At 37.2% G+C, this 26,053-nt stretch overlaps 1 protein-coding gene across 1 annotated transcript; it reads right to left on the reverse strand.

Moving 5' to 3' along the window:
- Positions 1-9,638: 9,638 nt before the first annotated feature.
- LOC107765266 (putative flavin-containing monooxygenase 1) lies at positions 9,639-25,584 on the reverse strand. The gene is made up of 5 exons (XM_075218243.1): positions 25,020-25,584; positions 11,079-11,316; positions 10,799-10,974; positions 10,335-10,693; positions 9,639-10,217 (listed from the first exon to the last, which is right to left on the reverse strand). The coding sequence occupies exons 1-5, from the start codon at positions 25,470-25,472 to the stop codon at positions 9,875-9,877; spliced, it is 1,569 nt and encodes a 522-aa protein (XP_075074344.1). The 5' UTR covers positions 25,473-25,584; the 3' UTR covers positions 9,639-9,874.
- Positions 25,585-26,053: the final 469 nt, after the last annotated feature.

The following is a 26,053-nucleotide window of genomic DNA, read 5'->3' on the forward strand; positions in this document are numbered from 1 at the left end:
TCCGTTTTTTTGTTTTTCAACAAGCTGTTGTCACCTTTCTTTTATAGTAATCAGCTGGTAAACACACTCATTTGGTAAAGCATTTTCTCATGGTGTCTGGAGCACTAAGGCTTTTAATTAATGGAGGAAGCACTCATGGTGGATATAGCACTAAGGCTTTTAATTAATGGAGGAAGCACTCAACATGGTGGAATGAGCACTTGCTCATTAATATTCACGGATTGGAAAACATCTGTTACAAACACGGATAATATTACGTTAATATTCACTATTAACAAATAAATTTGGTCCAAAAAATTAATCAATAAATCGATCATTTGATCAAATCCAAAGCCGAAGCCAAAGCCGAGCCGAGCCGAGCCGAGCGAGCGACGACGGCGGCACGAGGCTTGCCTTCTTCCTAACTCTTTAAGAGCTACATGAAGTGCATTTGAAAACTTAAAATTTTACTCAAAATTTTAATTTTCCTCCATTTCCCATTCACCCTCTTTTTAATACCTTTCCATATTAAAAAGAAACTCAACAATCCCCCACATGAATGGGGAATGGCTATATCACGGAAGTATGCATGATAAACTTATATGATTTGCATGCAAGGATTAATTGCATCTGGATAAGTAGGTTTCCCTTTGAACTTTCCGTAGTGAACTTATGTCGGATATACTCAGTCAATCGGTAGATTTGATATCTTTGAACCGTCGCACTTTTGTGTATACCTAGACAACCATAAGTCACACAATCAACCCTTAACCGTATTTGGTTCTCATTGTTGTGTTCGTTTCATCCATGAACACCGCCTGGTTTCATAAGTGTGTAGAGAATTGGCCTTGCAGAATTCTCCTTGAAGCGGCTAACACTTCACACTTACATAGGTGATTCCTAAATGTGTTATCTCGTAGATACACTATTTGATATATCCCGTATCAAATTTAGAAATCATTAAAAAGCCTTAATCATTTATCCTTGCTACTGAACATTATCTCATCACGACAATGGACCAAGATTTTTGTTGACAATGTTGAACCGTCATTAATGACTTTGTTTGATCTCCTTGAACCTAGATCTTGAGATCTCTAGTCTTCTAGTTAGAGTTACCGCCACAATGACTTGTTCTCGGCCATAGTCCCATTCCCCTCGATGATTTCTCAGCTACCTCTCTAGTTAGGCCTTTTGTAAGTGGATCCGACACATTATCACTTGACTTTACATAGTCAATCATGATAATTCCTTTAGAGAGAAGTTGCCTAACGGTTTTATGTCTTCGTCATATATGACGAGATTTACCGTTATACATAACGTTCTCAGCCCTTCCAATTGCCGCTTGGATATCGCAATGTATGCATATTGGTGCCAACTGTTTGGGCCAAAATGGAATGTCTTCCAAGAAATTCCGGAGCCACTCAGCTTCTTCACCGGTTTTATCTAAGGCTATGAACTCAGCCTCCATTGTAGAGCGGGCAATACATGTTTGTTTGGACGACTTCCAAGATACCGCTCCTCCACCAATAGTGAATACATATCCACTCGTGGACTTAGAATCAGCTGAACCGATGATCCAATTTGCATCACAGTATCCCTCAATCACCGCAGAGAATTTACTGTAGTGCAAATCAAAGTTCTGGGAATGTTCTAAATATCCCAAAACTCGTTTCATTGCCATCCAATGAGATTGGCCTGGATTTCTCGTATATCGGCTCAGTTTACTTATAGCACAAGCTATATCTGGTCGTGTACAATTCATGATATACATTAAGCATCCCAACACACGAGCATAATCCAATTTTGATATGCTTTGGCCTTTATTCTTTGCTAGTGCAAGATTCCAGTCAATTGGAGTCTTTGCAACTTTATTGCCCAAGTGCTTGAATTGTTCAAGTACTGTCTTAATATAATGAGATTGTGACAATGCCAGACCTTGAGGAGTCTTATGGATCTTAATTTCTAGAATTAAATCAGCAACTCCCAAGTTTTTCATATCAAACTTGCTAGTGAGCATACGTTTAGTAGCATTTATGTTGGCAATGTGATTTGGAACATTTTTAATGTACACACATTTATCACATTCATTTATCTTAAAACCATTTGACAACATTGTTTGGTCAAATTTCGCATGCCATTGTTTGCGTGCTTGTTTTAGTCCGTAAAGGGACTTAACAAGTCTACATACCTTCTTTTCTTTACCTGGAACCACAAACACTTCTGCTTGTTCCATGTAAATTTCTTCCTCCAAATTTCCATTTAAGAAGGTTGTCTTTACGTCCATTTGATGAATTTCAAGACCATAAACTGCAACTAAAGCTACTAGCATTCGTATGGACGTAATTCTCGTCACTGGAGAATATGTATCAAAGTAGTCAAGACCTTCTCGTTGTCTATATCCTTTGACAACAAGTCTTGCCTTAAATTTATCAATAGTGCCATCATCTTTCATTTTTCTTTTAAAAATCCATTTAATAACCCAAAGGGTTATTTCCAAGAGGAAGATCAACCAATTCCCATGTATGGTTGTTCAAAATGGATTCTATTTAACTATTGACTGCCTCTTTCCAAGACAAATGATTCCGAAGAAGACATAGCTTCTTTAAATGTTTGAGGCTCATTCTCCAATAAGAAAGTCACAAAATCTAGTCAAAATGAAGTAGACGTTCTTTGACGTTTACTACGTCTTGGATCCTCCTGGTTAAATTTACTTTCTTTTGTTTCTTCTCGAGGTCATTTAGATCCTTCACCAAACAACTCACATTCCTTTTATACAGATATATTTTTTCAAAGAACTCAGCATTATCTGATTCTATAACCGTATTATTATGAATGTCGGGATTTTTTGATTTATGAACCAAAAATCGATATGCTTTACTATTGGTCGCATATCCTATGAAAACACAATCAACTGTTTTCGGTCTTATTTTTACCCTTTTGGGTTTAGGAACTTGCACTTTTGCCAAACGCCCCCACACTTTAAAATAATTCAAGTTGGGCTTCCTTCCTTTCTATTTTTCGTATGGAATGGATTGTATTTTCCTATAGGGTACTCGATTTAGTGTTCGGCTAGCCGTAAGAACGGCTTCCCCCACAAGTTATGTGGCAAACCAGAATTATCAACAATGCGTTCATTATCTCTTTTAATGAACGATTCTTTCTTTCCGCAATATCATTGGATTGGGGCGTGTAAGGGGCTATTGTTTGATGAATAATTCCATATTCTAGACATATTTCTTCAAAAGGAGATTCATATTCACCACCCCTATCAGTTCTTATGATTTTGACTTTCTTGTTAAGTTGTGTTTCAACTTCATTTTTATATTGCCTGAATGCGTCTATTGCTTCATCTTTACTATTAAGTAAGTAAACATAGCAATATCGAGTACTGTCGTCAATAAAAGTTATGAAATACTTCTTTCCACTGCGAGATGGTATTGACTTCATGTCACAAATATCTGTGTGAATTAAGTCTAAAGGATTTGAATTCCTTTCAACCGACTTATAAAGATGTTTAACATACTTAGATTTCACACATATTTGACATTTACATTTTGATTTTTCGCATTCAAACTTAGGCAATATTTCTAAGTTAATCATTTTCCGCAAGGTTTTATAATTGACATGACCCAAACGTACATGCCATAAATCATTTGACTCAAGTAAGTAAGAAGAAGCTGAAGTCTTATTATTGTCAACATCTATTACATTGAGCTTGAAAAGACCCTCGGTGAGGTAAACTTTTCCTACAAATATCTCATTCTTACTTATTACAACCTTGTTAGATACAAAAACGCACTTGAAACCGTGCTTTACAAGAAGTCCAGTAGAGACTAAATTCTTCCTAATTTTGGGAACATGAAGGACGTTGTTCAAAGTCATGACCTTTCCAGAAATCATCTTGACAAATATCTTCCTATATCCTTTAATTTTTATTGTAGCAGCATTTCCCATAGAAAGCGTCTCTTCGGGTCCAGCAGAAGCATAGGTAGAAAATGCTTCCCTCACAGCACAAACATGGCGAGTGGCTCCAGAATCAATCCATCACTCCTTAGGATTTCCTACCAGGTTGCCTTCAGAGAGCATGGCACACAAGTCATCAACATCGTCATGCTTTTCTACCATGTTTGCTTGACCCATTTTCTTGTATTTCTTCCGAGCATGACACTCCGTAGATTTCTATCCGATTTTCCTACAGTTGTAGCAATTTCCACTGAACCTCTTCTTGCTTGGGTTGTATTTCGGACCAGAAGCCTTCTTTCTCCTTTTGTTATCTTCAACAATATTTGCTCCCATTATTGTTGAATTTCCACGGCCTCTCTTTTCAGCAGCTTTATTGTCCTATTCGATTCTCAATCGAATATGAGATCTTTAAGGGACATCTCCTTTCGTTTTTGTTTCAAATAATTTTTAAAGTCCTTCCACAATGGAGGCAACTTCTCAATTATTGCTGCTACTTGGAATGCTTCATTGATGACAAGAACTTCAATGAAAATTCCGTTAGTAAAATTACTAAAAATATTTACTTTCAACATCAGTATTCTTTTGAAATATACCTTCTGCAAGTAGATCATGAATAATTACTTGCAATTCCTGGACTTGGGTAATAACAGACTTGTTATCTACCTTTTCGTAGTCCAAAAATTTTGCAGCGACGAATTTCTTCATCCCGACATCTTCAGTTTTGTATTTATTTTCAAGCGCATTCCACAATTCTTTTGATGTCTCCACGCCACTGTATACATTATACATATTATCATCCAGTACGCTAAGAATATAATTCTTGCACAAAAAATCAGAATGCTTCCACGCCTCAATCACGAGAAAGCTTTCATTCTCTAGAGTTTCATTTCGCAAATCAGGATCATCTTCCTTGATGAACTTATGTAGACATAACGTAGTCAAGTAGAAGAACATCTTCTGCTGCCAGCGTTTGAAATTAATCCCCGAAAATTTTTCGGGTTTCTTTGCCGGTGCCAACGCCGGTGTTCGGCTTGTTGATGCGTTGGCTGTCATCATCGGAACAACTCGATTTCCGTTGTCATTTTCCATTTCTGTAAAAGAATGACACAAACAAACGTTTAAACTTGGAGAAAACAAATCACGTAGATTTTAATTTCTAACAAACCGCCACGAAGACTTTACTCTCCAAATGGGAGTACCCAAAACCACAAAGGTTTTAGTTTCTAGAATAATAAGAATAATACAAATACAAAAATTAAAATTGTTAAATTCCTTAAGCTTGTTAATACTCCTAGTATCCAAGGTTATGGATTATTTTCTCCCAGGGTAGAACGAATTACACACTGGTGTAGCGGTACTTCAAACCCAGTGTTTCAGCGAACACAAAGTTCGGCAGCAAATCACACTTACGGTTGCTTTATTTGTAGTTTAAAGCAATGCACAAGAAAGGTGGAGAACTCAGAAGTCTATTGGAAATTCTGAGAGGAAGGAATGCAATTTATAGCCAATGTTGAGCGATAACATAAGAGGAAATCAGATTGCTCGTTGCTTTTTGTTTTCTGTCCGTTTTTTCTGTTTTTCAACAAGCTGCTGGCACCTTTCTTTTATAGTGTAATCAGCTGGTAAACACACTCATTTGGTGAAACATTTTCTCATGGTGGCTGCACTAAGGCTTTTAATTAATGGAGGAAGCACTCATGGTGGCTGGAGCACTAAGGCTTTTATTTAATGGAGGAAGCAAGCAACATGGTGGAATGAGCACTTGCTCATTAATATTCACGGATTGGAAAATATCTGTTACAAACACGGATAATATTACATTAATATTCACTATTAACAAATAAATTTGGTCCAAAAAATTAATCAATCAATCAATCATTTGACCAAATCCAAATCTGAAGCTGAAGCTGAAGCCGAGCCGAGCCGAGCGAGCGACAACGACGACACGAGGCTTGCCTTCTTCCTAACTCTTTAAGAGTTACATGAAGCATTTGGAAACATAATATTTTACTCAAAATATTCATTTCTCCCCATTTCCCATTCACCCTCTTTTTAATACCTTTCCATATTAAAAAGAAACTCAACAATCCCCCACATGAATGGGGAATGGCTATATCACGGAAGTATGCATGATAAACTTATGTGATTTGCAAGCAAGGATTAATTGCATCTGGCTAAGTAGGTTTCCCTTTGAACTTTCCGTAGTGAACTTATGTCGGATGTACTCAGTCAATCGGTAGATTTAATATCTTTGAACCGTCAAACTTTAGTGTATACCTAGACAACCATAGTCACACAATCAACCCTTAACTGTCTTTGGTTCTCATTGTTGTGTTCGTTTCTGCCATGAACACCGCCTGGTTTCATAAGTGCGTAGAGAATTGGCCTTGCAGAATTCTCCTTGAAGCGGCTAACACTTCACACTTACATAGGTGATTCCTAAACGTGTTGTATCATATATACACAATTTGATATATCTCGTATCAAATTTAGAAATCATTAAAAAGCCTTTATGCTTTACCTTCGGTGCTGAACATTGTCACATCACGAGAATGGACCAAGATTTTTGTTGACAATGTTGAACCGTCATTAATGACTTTGTTTGATCTCCTTGAACCTAGATCTTGGGATCTCTAGTCTTCTAGGTAGAATTACCGCCACAATGACTTGTTCTCGATCATAGTCCCATTTCCCTCGATGATTTCTCAACTACCTCTCTAGTTAGTCCTTTTGTAAGTGGATCCGATACATTATCACTTGACTTTACATAGTCAATCGTGATAATTCCTCTAGAGAGAAGTTGCCTAACGGTTTTTATGTCTTCGTCGTATATGACGAGATTTACCATTATACATAACGCTCGCTGCCCTTCCAATTGTCGTTTGGCTATCGCAATGTATGCATATTAGTGCCAACGGTTTGGGCCAAAATGGAATGTCTTCCAAGAAATTCCGGAGCCATTCAACTTCTTCACCGGCTTTATCTAAGGCTATGAACTCAGCCTCCATTGTAGAGCGGGCAATACATGTTTGTTTTGACAACTTCCAAGATACCGCTCCTCCACCAATAGTGAATACATATCCATTCGCGAACTTAGAATCAGCTGAACCGGTGATCCAATTTGCATCACAGTATCCCTCAATCACCGCAGGGAATTTACTGTAGTGTAAATCAAAGTTCTGGGAATGTTCTAAATATCCCAAAACTCATTTCATTGCCATCGAATAAGATTGGCTTGGATTGCTCGTATATCGGCTCAGTTTACTTATAGCACAAGCTTTATCTGGTCGTGTACAATTCATGATATACATTAAGCATCCCAACACACGAGCATAATCCAATTGTGATATGCTTTGGCCTTTATTCTTTGCTAGTGCAAGATTCACGTCAATTGGAGTCTTTGCAACTTTAAAGCCCAAGTGCTTGAATTTTTCAAGTACTGTCTTACTATAATGAGATTGTGACAATGCCAGATCTTGAGGAGTCTTATGGAAGGTGTAATAATTGAATTAATTATTATTATATGCCGGGGCTACGTGCACACTAGGTGACGAGAGTCTGTGCGTAGCTAGTATTATGTTAAATCCGGGTAGTATAGGACCCAAAAGCATGCTCTACGTGATATTCTTGTAACTTGATGTTTAATTCGGATTCGTATAAATCATGTTGATCAAGGTAATGAGACTAGTAAGAGGAACCTTATCTTCCTTGACCCTTTTTAAAGAAGAATTGAATATTTCTGGAATAACTGCTTCTCAGATATACACTATTGTCTGCTTGTTGTTGAGTTATGTATATTTGACCGCGTCTACTACTAAAAAATTAGGTTTTAGCGATGGACAAATTCTGTAGCTAAATAGAAAAATCTGTCGCTATTTAATTAGCTACGGATTAGCAACGGATTATCAAAAAATTCTGTTAGCTACGAGCATTTTAGCGACATATTAGCGACGACGTTCGTAACTAATTCTAGTTTTTTTGTAGTGGTCGCACGTGTGATTCGCGAGCGGGGTAATAGATGCATCTATGGTTCGAGCCGTTCGACTCTCGGCAGTGCACAATTTATTTTTATGTTGGATCGGATTGTACGACCCTCGACATCTCTTGCGCAAGCTTTAATTAGTATATTTCTGTGGACTGAGCTTCGTATATGCCTTGAAATGTAAATGATTAACTATGATATTATCTGGAAAAAGGAACTGTTACCCCTTACCATGAACTGCTAATTAATTGTACTGTCCATGCTTAGTATAAATATTTTCTCATATTATTTGATTCTAGTAAGTATCAAGTCGACCTCTCGTCTCTACTTCTTCGAGATTAGACGGGATACTTACTGGGTACATATTGTTTATGTACTCATACTACACTTTGGTACTTAATTGTACAGGATTTGAGGCAGGTACCTCTGGCTATCAGTCGGGTGCGCATCCCTGAGCAGGATTCAAGACTTCTACGGTGAGCTGCTTCCCTTCTCGTGCCGTTTAGTAACCTGAAGGAGTCTCTCTTATTTATTTTTGTTGTCTATTCTAGTTTGGACAGTAGGATAGATTGATTCTTTTGTATATTCTACTAGTTGCCCACAACTTGTGACACCAGGTCTTGGCACACACATTAGTAGACTATTATTTTGGGGATTGTATAATTATTTTTGATATATTATTGGTTATTGCTTGTTCTAATCTTAACTTAAGGAATTATTGAAATTATTTGGTAAAAGTAAAATGAGAACTTATTTGATAGTTTCCGCATTGGCTTGCCCGACAATAGTGTTGGGCACCATCATGGCCTATTATGGAAATGGATTGTGACAGCAAAGTACTAGGCCTCCAACTGCAACTAATTGCAAACGAGTTTCTAAAAAGACTCTGACATCTACGTGCTTTCTTAGACAGTTGAACTACCCCTATTCTCTCCATGGTTTCCTTTTTTATCTGTGTCACAACTAACTCTTTATTTACATTTCTTCCCTTGAAAATTTTCCAGTTTATTGCCTTTCACGCATGATACACCATTGCACTCCATACTGCTGTCAACACTTATTTTACTTCTCCCAGCTGTATTGTAGTTCCTAGCCATGGCATTAACTGTTGTCGAACTTCCTTTATCCAAGAGCATTCAGCAAACAGATATCTCGCAATTTCCTGTGTTTGACTCTCACATAGGCAACGGTTAGTATATTGTATCATTTTGATGTATACAATATTTAGATATATTGTATTACTTGTCGTCATTTCATGATGTCATGCACCAATAGTATAAAGAATAAACTTGCAATGTTATATTAAAAAAAATAATACGAGATAGTATTATTATATATAAATGTAGGGTAAAAGATAAAAGATGATTATTTAATAATAAGGAAGGACAAGATGAGAGGAATATATAAGGTAACAATGCGACCACACCAAATCGATCGTTCTATGACAGCTTGTTTGGATGGTTGTTATGTATCGTTTCATAATGTACTGTATTGTTTTGATGTATACAATGCTTGAATAGATTTTCTTGTTTGCCAACATTTCATGATATCATGTACCAACATTATGAAGAATAAACTTGCAATATTATAAAGAAAAAGTAAGGTACGAAGTTGAATTATTGTATAAAAAAGTCCGATAAAGGATAAAATAACATTATTTAATAATAAGGAAGTGCAAGATGAGAGAAAAAATAAGGTAACGATGCGACCACCATACCAAATCGGTCGTTCCATAAAGTGATGCTTTTCGTTGTTATGTAACGACAAAAATTAAGTAACAATCAAAACAAACATTGAATTTAAAGTAACAATATGATACAATAAGTTGTAAAGCACCCGGCCATCAACACGAAAGAAAATAAGAAAAGTACAGCAGGATTTTGAAAACAAGCGAGAAACAGATAAAGGAGACCTCTCTGAAACTAGGAGAGGATACTCTTATACTATATGTTAGCCGGCATAATCCATTGGTCCATAAGGATCGAACCACTCAGCCAAAAGACCCTTTTTCCTCTTAGGATTCCAGCCCATATCCCTGCACAGTTGGTCATTGTACCAAATATGCAACGTAGCGATGCATGATCTCCTGTAGTTCTTCGAATATGAATATCTCTTCTTGTATTTATCCCATTCTGCTATGTCTTTCTCCATTACCTTGATATTAGGTAGCTTAAATTTTCCATCAAAAAGTTCTGCCAGCCATCGGCATCTTATTTCCGAGGTGTATAGATTTGCATCACTTTCTGAGAATCCAATTATTGCCAGTTGTGGAATTTGGGGATGAATGCATTCCCTGAAAATCATCCGAAATGACATTACTTTCACACAAGATGAGGTTATATACATTCGGATAAATCTGATGAACGTATGCAAGAGAATTCCCACCGCTACACAAGGATTTAATACTCACCTATAGAGAGGAACTGCATCATCATCTTTCCCTACAATGAAGCCCTGGAATTTTGGTGATTCAAAAATGTGTTTGAGCTTATCAATTCCATTGAAGCCAGTAGCGAGTATGACTAAGTCGGATTTTATTGGTTCAGCCTGACCCTCGAGCACGATGCCTTCTTTAGAGAATCCAAAGCTCTTTGCTTTCTTGAGCTTGATACTTCCTTCCTCAACTCTGTCATAAAAGCCCTCAGGCACTATAGAAACTAAACATGAACTCAATTCGCTTAAGAAACTATGATCTGGCACCATTCCATGTTTTGCAAGCCCCAGTTTGTGTTTTATATGGCTTTCTACAAATTTTGAGAAGGCCCACCTCTGTAAAATATGATAGTGAAATCGACTAATTAGCTAGAATTGCATGTTAGTTGTTCGACAGGAAGCTATTCAACAAGATATTTCAAGCTACTCATAAATATTTACCAAAGGTGACAGAGTTGTGGCGAGGAGACTTAGAAGAATGCCTTCGCCAGGTTTATGCACCATAAGTTCGGAGAATCTATTTAGGTAGAGATATTCCAAAGGAAATCCCCATGGAAAATAATCGGGAATGTTCCAATGTGGTGTCCTGGTTATTACTGTGCATGGATATTCAATCCCTGCAAAATTAGTGCAAACAGACTCAAGCTGATGTCTATAAACAAACAATAAAGAGGTCCAGGGAATGGAGGTATAATGGAAAATCAGTAGTAGCCGTACTTACCATTAACTGTGGAGCACTCCATGGCAATGTCCATTCCAGATTTCATGGATCCGATGACGGCTACATGTTTTCCTTTAACCAAGTTGGTTGCAGTTGTTGAGTCCATTTTGGAATAATCCATTGAATGGATAACCTTACCCTCAAAAACTTCGGGACCTTTGTTTAGAGGAAATTCAGGGATGTTTGGAACTTGGCTGAATCTTCCCACGCAAACCACTACAAAATCAACTTGGTATACCTGCAGCCATGAGAGATATGGTCAAACCACAAATTAATAGTATTTCATTATACGAATCTTCTTTTTCCCCGCCCAAACATATCTTCAGCATAGTAAATTCTTATGGCTTGATTGTAACAGCTTCTGATCTGCTTACAAGAAAGCTTTAGTCATTGTAACTGATATACGAATAACATTGTATTGGGAAAAATTGCAAGTGACATGTTGAGACACGTGGACTGGTCAAATAGTCAAAGAATTATAATTAGTCAAGAGGCACGGGTAGCAGTAGAAACGAGCAAAGGGAAAGGAAGAGGCACGGGAGAACATTTGAAGGATTCAGCACCCGTATCTATTTAAATCATTTATCAAAAGGAATGGATCTGACCATAATACAGAGCGCAGATACAAAATTCGACAGGCATTAAATACTGGAGACATTAGAGAATTTGTATTGATTACAATAATTGTGTAACGTAGCATTCAATGTCTTTAATTATTCATAATAGCCTTATTATGATTTGGAAGAAACGCATATCTTAAAGATACCTATAAAATGGAGGTATCTGGTCACTTGTAAACACAAGACACAATTGGAATATACTTTAATTCACTTGTTTTTCTCCTGATTACACTCTGGTTACTCTAAATTACCTTCTTCTACATATTCTTTTGATTATCAGTAACCCGTGTTCTTCTAAATCTAACTTTGACTGAAATTTTATTTTTTGGTTAAACAAATTGGTTCCATTACCGGGAATCTGATAATCTATTTTCTTTTAACTTGATCTTCCTTGTTACATCAATTATGTCGAATAACAATGACAACACCCCAGGAAACCAAGAGAACCAGCAACGTCAGGGAGGCCCACAAAATATTAACATTCAAGTTCCTACTCCGCATGACTCTCCACGACAATCTCGTGAGGGTACTCCTGATGGATCTCAAATAAATGAGTATGCTCAATTTGAAAATGCTGAAGCTGTTGATGAAGCTTTGCAGAAATTAATTACTGCTCAAGTCAACAAAGCTGTTGAGGTGCTTGTTAACCAGTTACCTGTTGCAACACCCACACCTTCTCCAAATAATAACACTATAGAAAACCCTCGTTCCGGGCTTGTTAACTCAGGCAGTGGTGGAACTCCCAGTAAACCGCAGGAGAGAGAACCAGGTAATGTAATTAATTCTGATTTACAAAATTTAGTACTAACCTTGCAGAAACAGCTCAAGGAGCAAAGTGAACGCATGGAGCAGATACCCGGGGTGCCGCCCATAATCAAAGGGGTAGACATGGACAGATATTCGCAACAACCCTGGAAGCCAAGTGCTGCCCCACTCCCAATTCCAAAAAAGTTCAAAATGCCTGATATTCCAAAGTATGATGGAACAACAGACCCACGAGACCACGTGACTGCATTCACAACGGGCGTAAAAGGCAATGATTTGACTAAGCAGGAGATCGAATCGGTATTAGTCAAGAAATTTGGTGAAACACTTACCAAAGGAGCACTAACATGGTATTCCTTTTTACCTGAAAATTCTATAAACTCTTTTGCTGAGCTTGCAGATTCTTTGATCAAAGCACACTCGGGAGCAAAAAGTGGAAAATAGAATGGAGGATATTTTCAAAATTAAGCAAGGAGATTCAGAATTGCTTAGAGAATTCGTGGACAGATTTCAACGCGAAAGAATGACATTGTCGTGTGTACCTGATAACTGGGCAACTATAGCTTTCACAAGCAATTTGAATGAAAAAAGCTCGGAAGCTACGAGGAGACTCAAGGAAATCCTTCGAGAATTCCCAACTACAACGTGGAATGATGTTTATAACAGGTATAGCACGAAGTTGAGGATTGAGGAAGATACTGTTCCCCGATCTCAAAAAGAAGAAAGTATACGTTCAAGACGTGCAGAGAACGAAACAACTATGAGTCACTTGATGATGATAGAAATTTAAAAGCGAGATTCGGAGGTTACAACTTCAACGTCAGCACCTCCGAGCTCGTAGCTGTTTTGAAAAGCATGAGAGATAAGGTTCGATGGCCAAAGGAAATGAGATCGAATCCAAACAGGCGCAACCCTGACCATTGGTGCGAGTTCCATAATGATCACGGGCATAAAACAACAGATTGCAGATTTTTACAATGTGAAGTTGATCATTTATTAAAACAAGGATATCTTACTGAGTTGTTCAGTGAGAAAGGCAAGCAAGCTTACATGAAGAACATTCAGGAGCCTCCAAAACCACCATCTCCCAAAAGAACCGTTAACGTTATAAGTGGGGGTGAAGACATCAATGGTGTGTCATATATTGCAGCTAACAAAACTTCCAAAGTAACTATTACCCAAGGAAAATGGGTGCGGCATGTTCTAGAAGAAGGCAATATTACATTCAATAATGTAGATACAGATGGCGTATTAATCCCTATAACGATGCACTGGTAATATCTTTAATTGTGCATGATACAAATGTGAAACGAGTTTTAATTGATCCAGGTAGTTCCGTGAACATTATTTTGCTAAGAGTGCTACGTGAGATGCAAGCAGAAGATGGAGTAATACCAAAGGTGCATACTCTATCTGGATTTGATAATTCCAGTGTTGTCACAAAAAGAGAGGTAACACTCACCACTTTTGCTGAAGGGGTCGTCAAAGATACAAAGTTTCAGGTAGTAGACATGGAGATGGCTTACAACATGATTCTGGGGAGACCATGGATCCATGAAATGGATGTTGTTCCTTCAACCTTGCATCAAGTTATCAAATTTCCATCGCCATGGGGAATTTGTCAAATTCGTAGAGATCAACATACGTCCAGGGCTATTAACTCCGTTGCAGATACAAGCACAAGAAGTGGAGGCAAATAGCAATCACAGAAGGCAGTTGAAGACATCACAACACAAACCTCAACTGAACAAGGGCGAACAGATATAGACTCAAGGCCTGATACCATTCAAGAACCAGAAGAGAATGAAGATATCAAAACAACGATAGAGGAATTAGAACCTGTCGTGTTATTCGCTCAATGGCCTGATAAAAAAAGTCTATGTCGGAGCTAATCTTGACCAAAGAATGAAAGGTAAGTTAATTGAATTTTTGAAAACTAACATGGACTGCTTTGCTTGGTCCCACTCCGACATGACAGGAATACCACCGGAGGTGATGAATCATAAACTAAATGAAGATCCGTTATATCCTCCTGTGAAGCAAAAGAAAAGAAAGCAGGGAACTTTCAAGAATCAGGTGATTCAAGAAGAAGTCCAAAAATTGCTAAAACTTGGTTCCATTCGAGAGGTAAAATATCCTAACTGGTTAGCCAATACTGTTGTGGTTCCAAAGAAAAATGGTAAGTGGTGGGTTTGTGTAGATTATACAGATCTTAACAAAGCCTGCCCTAAAGATTCTTTTCCACTACCACACATAGATCAATTGATTGATGTAACTGCAGGTCACAAATTGTTAAGTTTTTTAGATGCATATTCAGGTTATAATCAGATTAAAATGGATCCGGCAGATGAAGAAAAAAATTCATTCATAACAGACAGGGGACTTACTATTATAAAGTAATGCCCTTTGGTCTAAAGAATGCAGGTGCAACGTATCAGAGGTTAGTTACCAAAATATTTCAGGAATATTTAGGAAAGACAATGGAGGTATATATAGATGATATGCTTGTTAAAACTCAGTACTCAAAAAATCACATATCACACTTATCTGACACATTTTCAATTTTGCGTAAATTTAATATGAAGTTAAATCCCGAAAAATGTGCATTTGGCGTTGCATCAGGTAAGTTTTTGGGTTTTCTTGTTTCTAACCGTGGAATTGAAGTAAATCCTGTACAGATTAAATCCATTGAGGAAATCCCTGACATACTTTCAAACAAGAAAGAAGTTCAAAGATTAACAAAGAGAATTGCGGCCTTGGGAAGATTCATCTCTAAATCATCAGAGAAGTGTTTTAAATTCTTCTCAGCCCTTAAGAAGCATGATCATTTTGAATGGAATGAGGAATGTCAACAAGCACTTAGGAATTTGAAAACGTACTTATCAAATCCACCTTTGTTGGCAAAACCAAAGGCTGGGGAAAAGTTACTCCTCTACCTTGCTGTTTCGGAGGTGGCGGTAAGTGCTGTTTTGGTCCGAGAAGAGCAAGGTAAACAATCACCTATCTATTACGTAAGTAAATCTTTGTTAGATGCAAAGACGAGGTATCCTCAGTTAGAAAAACTTGCACTTGCGTTGATCATGGCATCTAGAAAGTTAAGACCTTACTTTCAGTGTCATCCTATAGTTGTGGTAACTACTTACCCTTTACGTAACATATTACATAAGCATGAGTTATCAGGTAGGTTAGCTAAGTGGGCAATAGAGTTAAGTGAATACGAAATAGTATACCAACCTAGAACTGCTATAAAATCACAAGGATTAGTTGATTTCGTGGCTGATTTTAGTCAGGGAATACAATTAGAAGCAGAAAAAGAATTACAGGTGTTCAATGGAGCTAACCTAGGAACTTGGACTTTATTCACAGATGGCTCATCTAACGTGAGAGGAGCAGGTTTGGGGGTAGTATTGGTACCACCTATGGGTGAAACCATTCGGTAAGCTATTAAATGTCATTCCATAACTAACAATGAGGCAGAATATGAGGCTATGATTGTAGGTTTAGAACTGGCACGGGAACTTGGCATAAATCAGATTATAATAAAAAATGATTCACAACTCGTAGTTAATCAAATGCTGGGGACTTATACAGCCAGGGAAGCAAGGATGCAGCAGTACTTGGAAAAAGTACGGAAATTGATAAAACAATTTCAAGATTGGAAAAGTGGACAAATACCCAGGGACGAAAATCTTGAAGCAGACGCCCTAGCAAATCTCGCATCTGCGGCCGACGTGGCAAACGATGCAAATGCCTCAGTGATACATTTATTTTATTCAGTTCTTGATCCTGATGCGAATGAGATAAATTTTAATAACTTAACCTGGGATTGGAGGAACGAAATTGTTGCTTTTTTGCAGTATGGAACCGTCCTTGATGACAAGAAAAAGGCTTATGTGCTTCGAAGGCAGGCCGCTCGGTACTGCTTAAAACAAGGCAATCTATATCGTAAAATGTTCGGTGGACCCTTAGCAAGGTGCCTTGGACCTTCACAAATAGAGTATGTAATGAGAGAAATACACGAGGGTCATTACGGGAATCACGCAGGTGTAAGATCACTAGTAAGAACCTTAATTAGGGCAGGTTATTACTGGCCTAAAATGGAAGAGGAGGAAGAAAGTTTCGTGGCCAAATGTGATAAATGCCAGAGGTACGGTAACAATATGCATAGACCTTCGGAATTGTTAAATCCGGTCATTGCTCCATGGCCATTTATGAAATGGGGAATAGATATCGTAGGTCCATTACCGCAAGAAAGAGGACAGGTAAAGTTTTGCTTGTTCTCACTGATTATTTTACTAAATGGGTAGAGGCAGGTGCATTCAAACATGTGTGAGAAAAGGAAGTCAGAGACTTTATTTGGCGGAATATCATATGTCGATTCGGCGTACTAAAGGAGATCGTATGTGATAATGGTCCTCAGTTTATTGGAGCTCAGATCACGGAATTTTTTCAAAGCTGGAAAATTAAAAGTATTACGTCAATACCCTATCATCCGGTGGGTAATGGACAGGCAGAATCAACGAACAAAGTCATTATCAACAATTTAAAGAAACGACTAGAGGAATCAAAAGGAAACTGGCCTGAAGTGTTACCTAGAGTTTTATGTGCATATCGCACAACTGCAAAAACAAGTACAGGAGAAACATCGTTCTCATTGGTTTATGGAGCTGAGGCTTTAGTTCCAGTTGAGATAGGGGAACGAAGTACACGGTTCACACAGGCGACACAAGAATCTAATGACGAGGAGATGCGGGTCAACCTAAATTTACTCGAGGGGCGGGGAGAAGCTGGTTTAATAAGAATGACAGCACAAAAGCAAGTCATAGAACGATACTACAATAGAAAAGCACGCCTCAGGTTCTTCAAAATTGGGGACTTCGTGCTTAAAAAGGGTTTTCAGTCTACAAAGGTAGCTAACACAGGGAAATTAAGTCCAACAAGGGAAGGACACTACAGATTGCGTGATGTTGCAGGAAAAGGAGAATATGAACTGGAGACAATGGATGGAAAGTTACTACCTTCGCATTTGAATGATGTTCATTTAAAGAGATACTATTTCTAAGGAAAACCCACGGTCAGGTATAACCATTTTAAAATTTCATTTTTGAATTGTTAAAATTTTACTAACGATTTTAGATGATAGGCAAAATGATAACCTGTACTAAATGATGAGTCACGACCTATAAGGCACATGGAGTAACCTAAAATTCCTTGCCTAAGGTTATAATTATTCTAATAGAAATGCAAACGGGTTATGCAGTCTTCATCTATAATCGTCCCTCCGAGTCCCGTATGTTTTTCCTTTTCAGGAAAAGGACCAAACGAGAGAAACTATCAAGTGTTCGAGGCTTCATACTTCAACACTCAAACACTTGGGGGACTACATAATATACACGGACATATGTATAAAGAAGGCAAAGAAGATTAAGGAAAAATCAAGCCTAAAAGAGTCAAGTACAGAGTAAAAGTCATAAAGCCACGAGCTAAGGCTAAAGAAAAACCTCACTATAGTTAGGGCAAATGTTATGTACTAAAACGGGCTATAAGTAAAACCCTCGTGTCTATTATTCTTCTTTTGAATCTGTTACAAGAAAAACAGTTACGAGAAAGTTATAGATGTAATTCAAATATATGTAAAGTTTTATTTGGAACTAGACACGGTTCAAAAATAAAATCTTGTCAAAGTTATTTCAGGGAAACATGTGTATTCCTATTTATTTTGTTGTATGATAATATCATTATGAAGTTGAGACGTTTTCTTCATTAAGTATTGGAATATAAAAGGGCCCTCTTTTATAAAACTCATGTTTAAATTAATCATGAGGTTAACAGAAGCATTTTTCGGAAAACAAAAATGCAAATTATTCTATAAGTCCTTAAAAATAAAGGCAAGAATAAAGCAAGCAGAAGTTTAAGATAAAAAACTTCTTAATATGTATAAAAATCTAAGACTAAGTTCGAACTTAGTCATAAAACTACGAAATTGTTTAGATTGCCCCATTAAAAGACTTGGGGACTGACGTTTCTAAAATCAACCCTCAAATGAAGTTAAGGGTTTTATTACAAACTTCCAAAATCAAAACAAAAAAAAATCATTTGAATGATTAAAACTGGTCACTAAGAAGTTTATGGTATTGAGGCAGGAACGTCAATAGCAGCAGGCTCAATTTGGGCAGGTGCATGAGCAGGCGCGATTTCAACTTGGCTTGCAGCAACGGGCTCGATCGGGTTTGAAATAGTCATGATACCCGTATCAGCTTCAACATTCATGAGAACTTAAGCCACGGGAACTTCATCCACGGGAGAAGGGAAGCCCTGCGTTTGTTGAGCTTTTTCAATGGTTTCGTTGATTTTAGCTAACTCCAACTCCAGGTTGAAGTTTTCTTGGCCAGCTTCAAGTAGGGTGTCACGACGGGAATTCAAAAAATCCCAACTTGCCTCAACAACAAATTTTTCTTCAAGGATCTCATAATCCTTTTCCCAAGCAGCGATCTCATTTTTTAGCTCTTCATTTTCAGCCAAGGCGGAGCTGTGGGAAGCTTGAAGAGAGGCGTGGGAGCATTCTAAAGCACACACCTTATCAGCAGAGATTCTGAGGTCTTCTTGTGCTTGAGTCAAATTTTGCACAAGCTCCCCAGCGTAAACTTCATTTTGGTTTAAAAGAGCCTTTAATTCTCTGATCTCTTCACTAGCTTTAGATAGGTGCTCTGAGAAGGAGGACTCGAGATGCTCATTGTCTTTCTCTGCTTGGTGTGAAGAAGCTTTTGTAACCGCCAATTCGGAAGTTAAAGCTCATACTCGCTGCTCTAAGGTATTTTTGCTCTCTTGTAAGCTCTCTATATCAAGTTGAGCACTCTTAAATTGCCCCTTCCAATTGGTTGCTTCCAATTAAGAGTCGCGTGCTATCTTCTCCAAAGGGGCAATTCTTTTTATCAATTTTGTGCCGATAAGATTGACCTAAAAAAGTAGAAGAAATAAGAATCCCAAAGATGAAAAATGTTGCAAAGTAAAAAAGGGAGAGAAGGAAAATACCTTCAGAGTGGCATGAACGATATCATTCATTAAAGTCAGGGAACTGTGGCTCTCCAGCTTTGCTTTTTCAATTGGGCCAATAAGAGGCTCCAGCCATACATCCGCCTGACCTGACTTTCTCAAAAGGCTGTTCTCAGCAGGAATTTCAATAGTTACCCACCTCATAGCGGCCAACTTGACCCAAGCAAACACTGAAGAAACGGCAAAATTCAAGAATGACTGGGTCGATTGTTGGTCTAAACCCTAAAGTAAAAGGGTAAGTGTAAACAAAAGAGAACTCAGTTAAATAGGAAGTACTTCTCTGATTCGGATTAGGGATAATAATGGGAAAATCATTACTCCAATGACAGTCCTTACAAACCATAAGAGTCAAAACCTCTGTAATTTGAGTAGGGTAAGCATCGACACGATCTAATGTGGAAACCTGATTTTTAAGAGATTCCCTGTCATGGTAAAAAGACAATTCTGAAGGGACTATCTCATCTACTAAAGGTTCGCGTAAAGGTTCCGAATGATCTTTACCCCTAGAAGAAGATTTGTGAGAAAGGGAACCTCTGGTTCTAGAGGAAGGACCAGAACCAGAAGAAAGCATAGACGAACCACCTCGAGTAGATCCTAAACTACAAAGTCTACCTCCCCTTCTGTGCCTAACACGGGCATTGGGGAAGGAGTCAGTAATTGAAACTCTCTCAGGGTTACGGTTTGGAGAAGACATATCGAAGAAGAATGATTTAAGGAAGAAGTAAACAGAGATTTGGAGAAATAAGTGTTCAATAAGCTTTATGTGATAAAAGAAAAAGGGGAAAAATTATATTTATACCGATAAGCAACCGCCAAAGGTAAAAGTGCGGAGGTGGAAAGACCATAATTATGATAACTGGCACTTCATTAATAGTAGAACCGTAAAAACCATGAAAAAGGCTGCAAAAACTGCAGAGCCAATGGAAAATTGATACGTGTACGAAATATTAATGGAAGTGACAATTGAAGCGTCAATTTTGTCATAGCATTAATGGTGACAAATTTTTTTGTTTTAATGAAATCCACTTCCCAAATATTCAATTGATGAATAAATGGAAAGTGGGGGGGGGGGGTAATTGCATTTATATATGCAAGTGACATGTTGAGACACGTGGACTGGTCAAATAGTCAAAGAATTATAATTAGTCAAGAGGCACGGGTAGCAGTAGAAACGAGCAAAGGCAAAGGAAGAGGCACGAGAGGACATTTGAAGGATTCAGCGCCCGTATCTATTTAAATCATTTATCAAAAGGAATGAATCTGACCATAATAAAGAGCGCATATATGAAATTCGACAGGCATTAAATACTGGATACGTTAGAGAATTTGTATTGATTACAATGATTGTGTAACGTAGCATTCAATGTCTTTAATTATTCATAATGAGGAGGAAACACATATCTTCAAGATACCTATAAAAGGGAGGTATCTGGTCACTTGTAAACACAAGACACAATTGGAATATACTTTGATTCACTTGTTTTTCTCCTGATTATACTCTGATTACTCTAAATTACCTTCTTCTACATATTCTTTTGATTATCAGTAACCTGCGTTCTTTTAAATTCTAACTTTGACTGAAATTTTATTTTTTGGTTAAACAAACCTGGCTAGCAAGCACAGATTACAGCGTTATAGAGATAGATATCAAGCAGGAGATGACTCAAATAATAACCCAACAATAAACTTTGAATTGAACTTGTAAAAGTTTTTGAAATGGCACTCTATCGTACAGTTACAGAGAACCGCTACAAACAATCATTTTACACACTCCTCTTCTTTTTTAATGGAGGTTCTATAGGGACTAGTTGTCGGTCCTCGAAGAAGAGAAATTTCAGTATTGCTTTATGTTTGAATCACGAGTAATTATTGGGAAATTATATTAAAACAGTGTTAATCATACTAGCTTGACAGCTCTACTACTATTTGTATTAGTAAAAGTTAGACTCGCCATGTGGGTCTATTAAATGGCAACACATATCAATAAAGTTTGAAGAAAAGTGAAGAATGACATGTAAAAATGATATGTGAAACACCTTCGGGACCGAACATACTCATACCATGCATGTTAGCCCCGGAACTGATCATCATGAAATAACCCAGATCAGACGCGGGAGAATATCTCATAGTTACAAATGAGGAAGGAATAAATTAATCCCGGATTATATGGGATTTACCATCATTACACCATCAGTTACAAATCAATTATTAATAAATGCAATAAATGATTGTAACGGTCAGAACAAGGCAATCAGGCACGAGATTGACTCAACATGCATGAGATTGACTCAACAGGTACGAGATTGACTCATTAATTACGGAATTAACTCATCAGTTACAGAATTCCAGCATTTACACAACTATTACAAGTCTTCCAAAAGTAATGGATGGATTAAGTAAATGCTCATAATGGACCCATAATTCAAGGAGACTAGTTACTTAGATTTAGCCCTATAAATAGATATACTTTTACCACCATCAGTGGAATCTAATTTTCTTCTCTACAATTCTATACATTGTAATTTAGGGGTCAATATTCTTGTAAATCCTACCAGGACTAATATTCCCTCAGACTAAAAGTCTACTCGGATCAATCGATCCTATTTTACGCCTGAATGAAAAGGAGACGTCCTCTTCATAGCGTTTAAAGTATATAAAAGAGCCCTCTTTTATATAAAAGTTAGACACCCAAAGGTGCAACATTAAGACATCGCACATGTAACGATGCATCCAAATATATATTTTAAGTCTAAAAGACTAAGTATGAGCACTCAAATAATTTTCTAAAGTGCCAAGAAAAATTAGTACTCGGATAAATTCTCTAAAATACCAAATGATGATATTAGACCCGAAAGACACACGAGGAACACTATATTAAGGAACACTGTATTAATCCCGGTCTAGGTTACAACCCTTTTGGTAAAAAGGGGGGGTTGGTTAAGCAGTTATCATCTAAATATATACCTCCGAGTCCCATATGTTTTTCCTTTTCAGGAAATGGACCACGTGGAAGGAATAATCAAATGCTCCAGATTTCATACTTTAAAGCTCTAACACTTGGGGACTATATATATGGAAGGCAAAGAAGACTAGAAAAATAAAAATTCAAGTCAAGCCTAAGGTCTACCCAACAAATCGAAAGTTAAGAGCCAAAAACACTTGTAAATATAAACGAATGTGTCAAAAAAGGTTAAAGGTAGAATATTAGTTACGGAAAAAAATGCACATCTTTGTACTTACTCAAAAACTGTTGTAACTGAAAACAGTTACGGATGAGAAAGCATTACACTTGTATTCATTTGAAAACTGTTATCAATAAAAATAGTTATGGGTAAAAATTCATACCCTTATATTTAAAACTGTTGTAAACAAAAATAGTTATCTCCTTGTACTAATTCAAAAAAAACTGTTGCAAAAGAAAAACAGTTACGAGTACAAGCTTATATTGAATCTGTTAAAAGAAAAAACAGTTGCAAAATGAGTTATAGACGATACACAAACACATGTGAAATGTTATGAAAGTTAAATGTAAGAACTTTCTTCAAAATATTGTTAAAGAAAAACATGTGAAAATTCCTATCTCTCTTTTGTATATTTACACTATTATGAAGTTGAGTCGTCTTTTTCATTAAGCGTCGTTCATAAAAGGGTCATCTTTTATAATTCGTGCTTATTCAAAAAAGTCACAGAGCATTGAAGCATTTTTAATGCAAAGTTAAAGGGTGAAACAAAAACCCAAACATTAAAATAGGCAGAAAATAAAGCCGAAATATATATATCAAACTTTGCAAACATAAGGCAAAGAGTTGTCTTCAAACCCCGAAACAAGACAGGGGTAAACCAACCGATTATTGACGAAAGGAACATAAGCGGTGGAGTTATCATCTGAATCTCTAAGTTCTGCACTTTTTTTCCCTCGTCCGGTTTTTGTCCCTATTGGATTTTTCCGGCAAGGTTTTTAATGAAGCAGAGACAAGGATGAAAAGGATAAAATCTTTCACTTTCCGATCACATCATAGTGAGTAACCGGAAAGTGGGGGAACTATCTGTATTATTAAAAATTAGACTCGCCATGTGGGTCTATTAAATGGCGACACATGTCAATAAAGTTTGAAGAAAAGTGAAGAATGACATGTAAAGATGATATGTGAAACACCTCCGGGACCGAACATACTCATACCATGCATGTTAGCCCCGGAACTGATCATCATAAAATAGCCCAGATTAGGCGCGGGAGAATATCTTATAATTACAAATGAGGAAGGAATAAATTAATCCCGGATTATATGGGATTTACCATCATTACACCATCAGTTACAAATCAATTATTAATAAATACAATAAATGATTGTAACGGTCAGAACAAGGCAATCAGGCATGAGATTGACTCAACAGGCATGTGATTGACTCAACAGGCACGAGATTGACTCAACAAGCACGAGATTGACTCAACAGGCACGAGATTGACTCAACAGACACAAGATTGACTCATTAATTACGGAATTAACTCATCAGTTATGGAATTAACTCATCAGTTACGGAATTCCAGCATTTACACAGCTGTTACAAGTCTCCCAAAAGTAATGGATGGATTGAGTAAATGCTCATAATGGACCCATAATTCAAGGAGACTAGTTACGTAGCCCTATAAATAGACATACTTTTACCACCATCAGTGAAATCTAATTTTCTTCTTTACAATTCTATAAATTGTAATTTATAGCATATTGCTCTCAAGTTAGCCATAATTCGGCCCTTCAAGCTCTGTTCGGCTCATTATCCTATCAAGGATCATTCAATAAGAATTCTTTCTTCTCTGCTTTATTTTTATTATATTATCTGTCATTGAATTTATTTCCCACTTCTCTATCACGTTGTATTAACGAAATTTTATATCTTTCGGATTGAATCGGTTGTTTGTGGCCCGTAATATAAAATTATTGATTTGACCTTAAAAATTATTTTTTGGGTTAAACACTCTTACTAATTAAGTATTGGCCTGGTGGTTAGTTCAAAATCCTACAAAAGTATGAAGTTGAGTCATGCATTAACGTATTCCACTACGAATACTACTCCCTCGTCTCATATTAATAGTCATAGTTATTAAAAATAGTTCTCTCAAATCATTTGTTATTTTAAAAGTTCAAGATAAAATTGATTATTTTTTTTCTTTTTTACCCTTAGTAATAATTGTTATTGAAGATGGAGATAACATATAAATAGAATAAATATTCAATGAAGAGATATTATATCTTATGTCATAAATAAGGGTAGAATCATCCAATACCTTTTCTAATTAATATTTCTTAAGGGTTATATAAAAGAGAAATACGACACATAATATGAAACGGAGGGAGTACTGTAATAATTGACCCAAATTTTTTCCCCTTGTAAGCCAAACAAACTAAGGGAATAGGAGATAAAGAAAGAGTAACACCCAGCGGCATATAGCAATTTTTTAACGGATTTGCTATATATAAGGGGTGGTTAAATAACTAATTACCTGCGGGGAGGGGGTTCGGGTGTCCTGTACAGTGACATTCCACTTCCCTTTACTGCTTAAAGGCTCGCCGGTGCCACCCCACAAATTCCATTCTCCATCAGAGCCGCCACCAGATTCATAACTGAGGCTCAATACTTTGCTATTGAACTGAATGTGGCGGAGCAAGTCAAAGTGACGAGCATACAATTCAATGTACTCCATCACAGCTTGTTGGTCGGGGAACATATCGGTTACAGAATCGGGCCATGGAAAATCAGAGAACTGGTAAAAAGGTCTTGGTGTCTGCAACTTTGTACTCTCAATGGTCTTAGTCCACACACCCCCAATGCTATCCTCGGATTCAAACACTATGGGATCGAAACCTTTTGAAAGACTGTATTTGCAGGCCAATAGGCCACTTATTCCAGCTCCGATTATTGCTATCACCTGCTTCTTTCTGTGATTAGTTGCCATTGTTACTGTGATAGTCTCTCCTCCTTTTTCTCTAACATGTGAGGATGAATAATTTGGTTTCTGTACTTCACTATAGTTCGACACAAACTTTGCTATAAGTAATCATTTATTGGTCACTTGTATGATTTAAAAAACTTAAGTACCCGTTGTACTGTAGTAGCATTTAATTAACGTGTAACCATTTAAAAAATTCTGAATTATGCAATTAAAGGCACGCCAACAAGTACTATATTCCTGGTAACATTATCAAGAAATCGCTGGCATCTAACATGTTATGATGGCTTAGTATGCTAATCAGAAAGCATATCATTTAATTAATGTGTACCATTAACAAATTATGTAATTAGCCGCACGAGGACAAGTACAATATTCGTTTACTGGTGGCACCTAACGTGGTAAGGTCGGTTACCAAGGTCCTATTATTACCAGATTTTGATGCTAATCAGAAGCAGATCTCGAATTCTCTGTCAGCCATGGTCCTCCCTGATATTTTTATATCTCTCCGTCTCAATGTGTTTGATTCACAGCTCACCTCCTGTACATCCTTTGTCCTCTTTCATATGTAAGGGCCAAAGTTTATT

The sequence above is a fragment of the Nicotiana tabacum genome, chromosome 7 (genome assembly GCF_000715075.1).
Source record: "Nicotiana tabacum cultivar K326 chromosome 7, ASM71507v2, whole genome shotgun sequence".
In the NCBI taxonomy this organism is placed as follows: Eukaryota; Viridiplantae; Streptophyta; class Magnoliopsida; order Solanales; family Solanaceae; genus Nicotiana; species Nicotiana tabacum.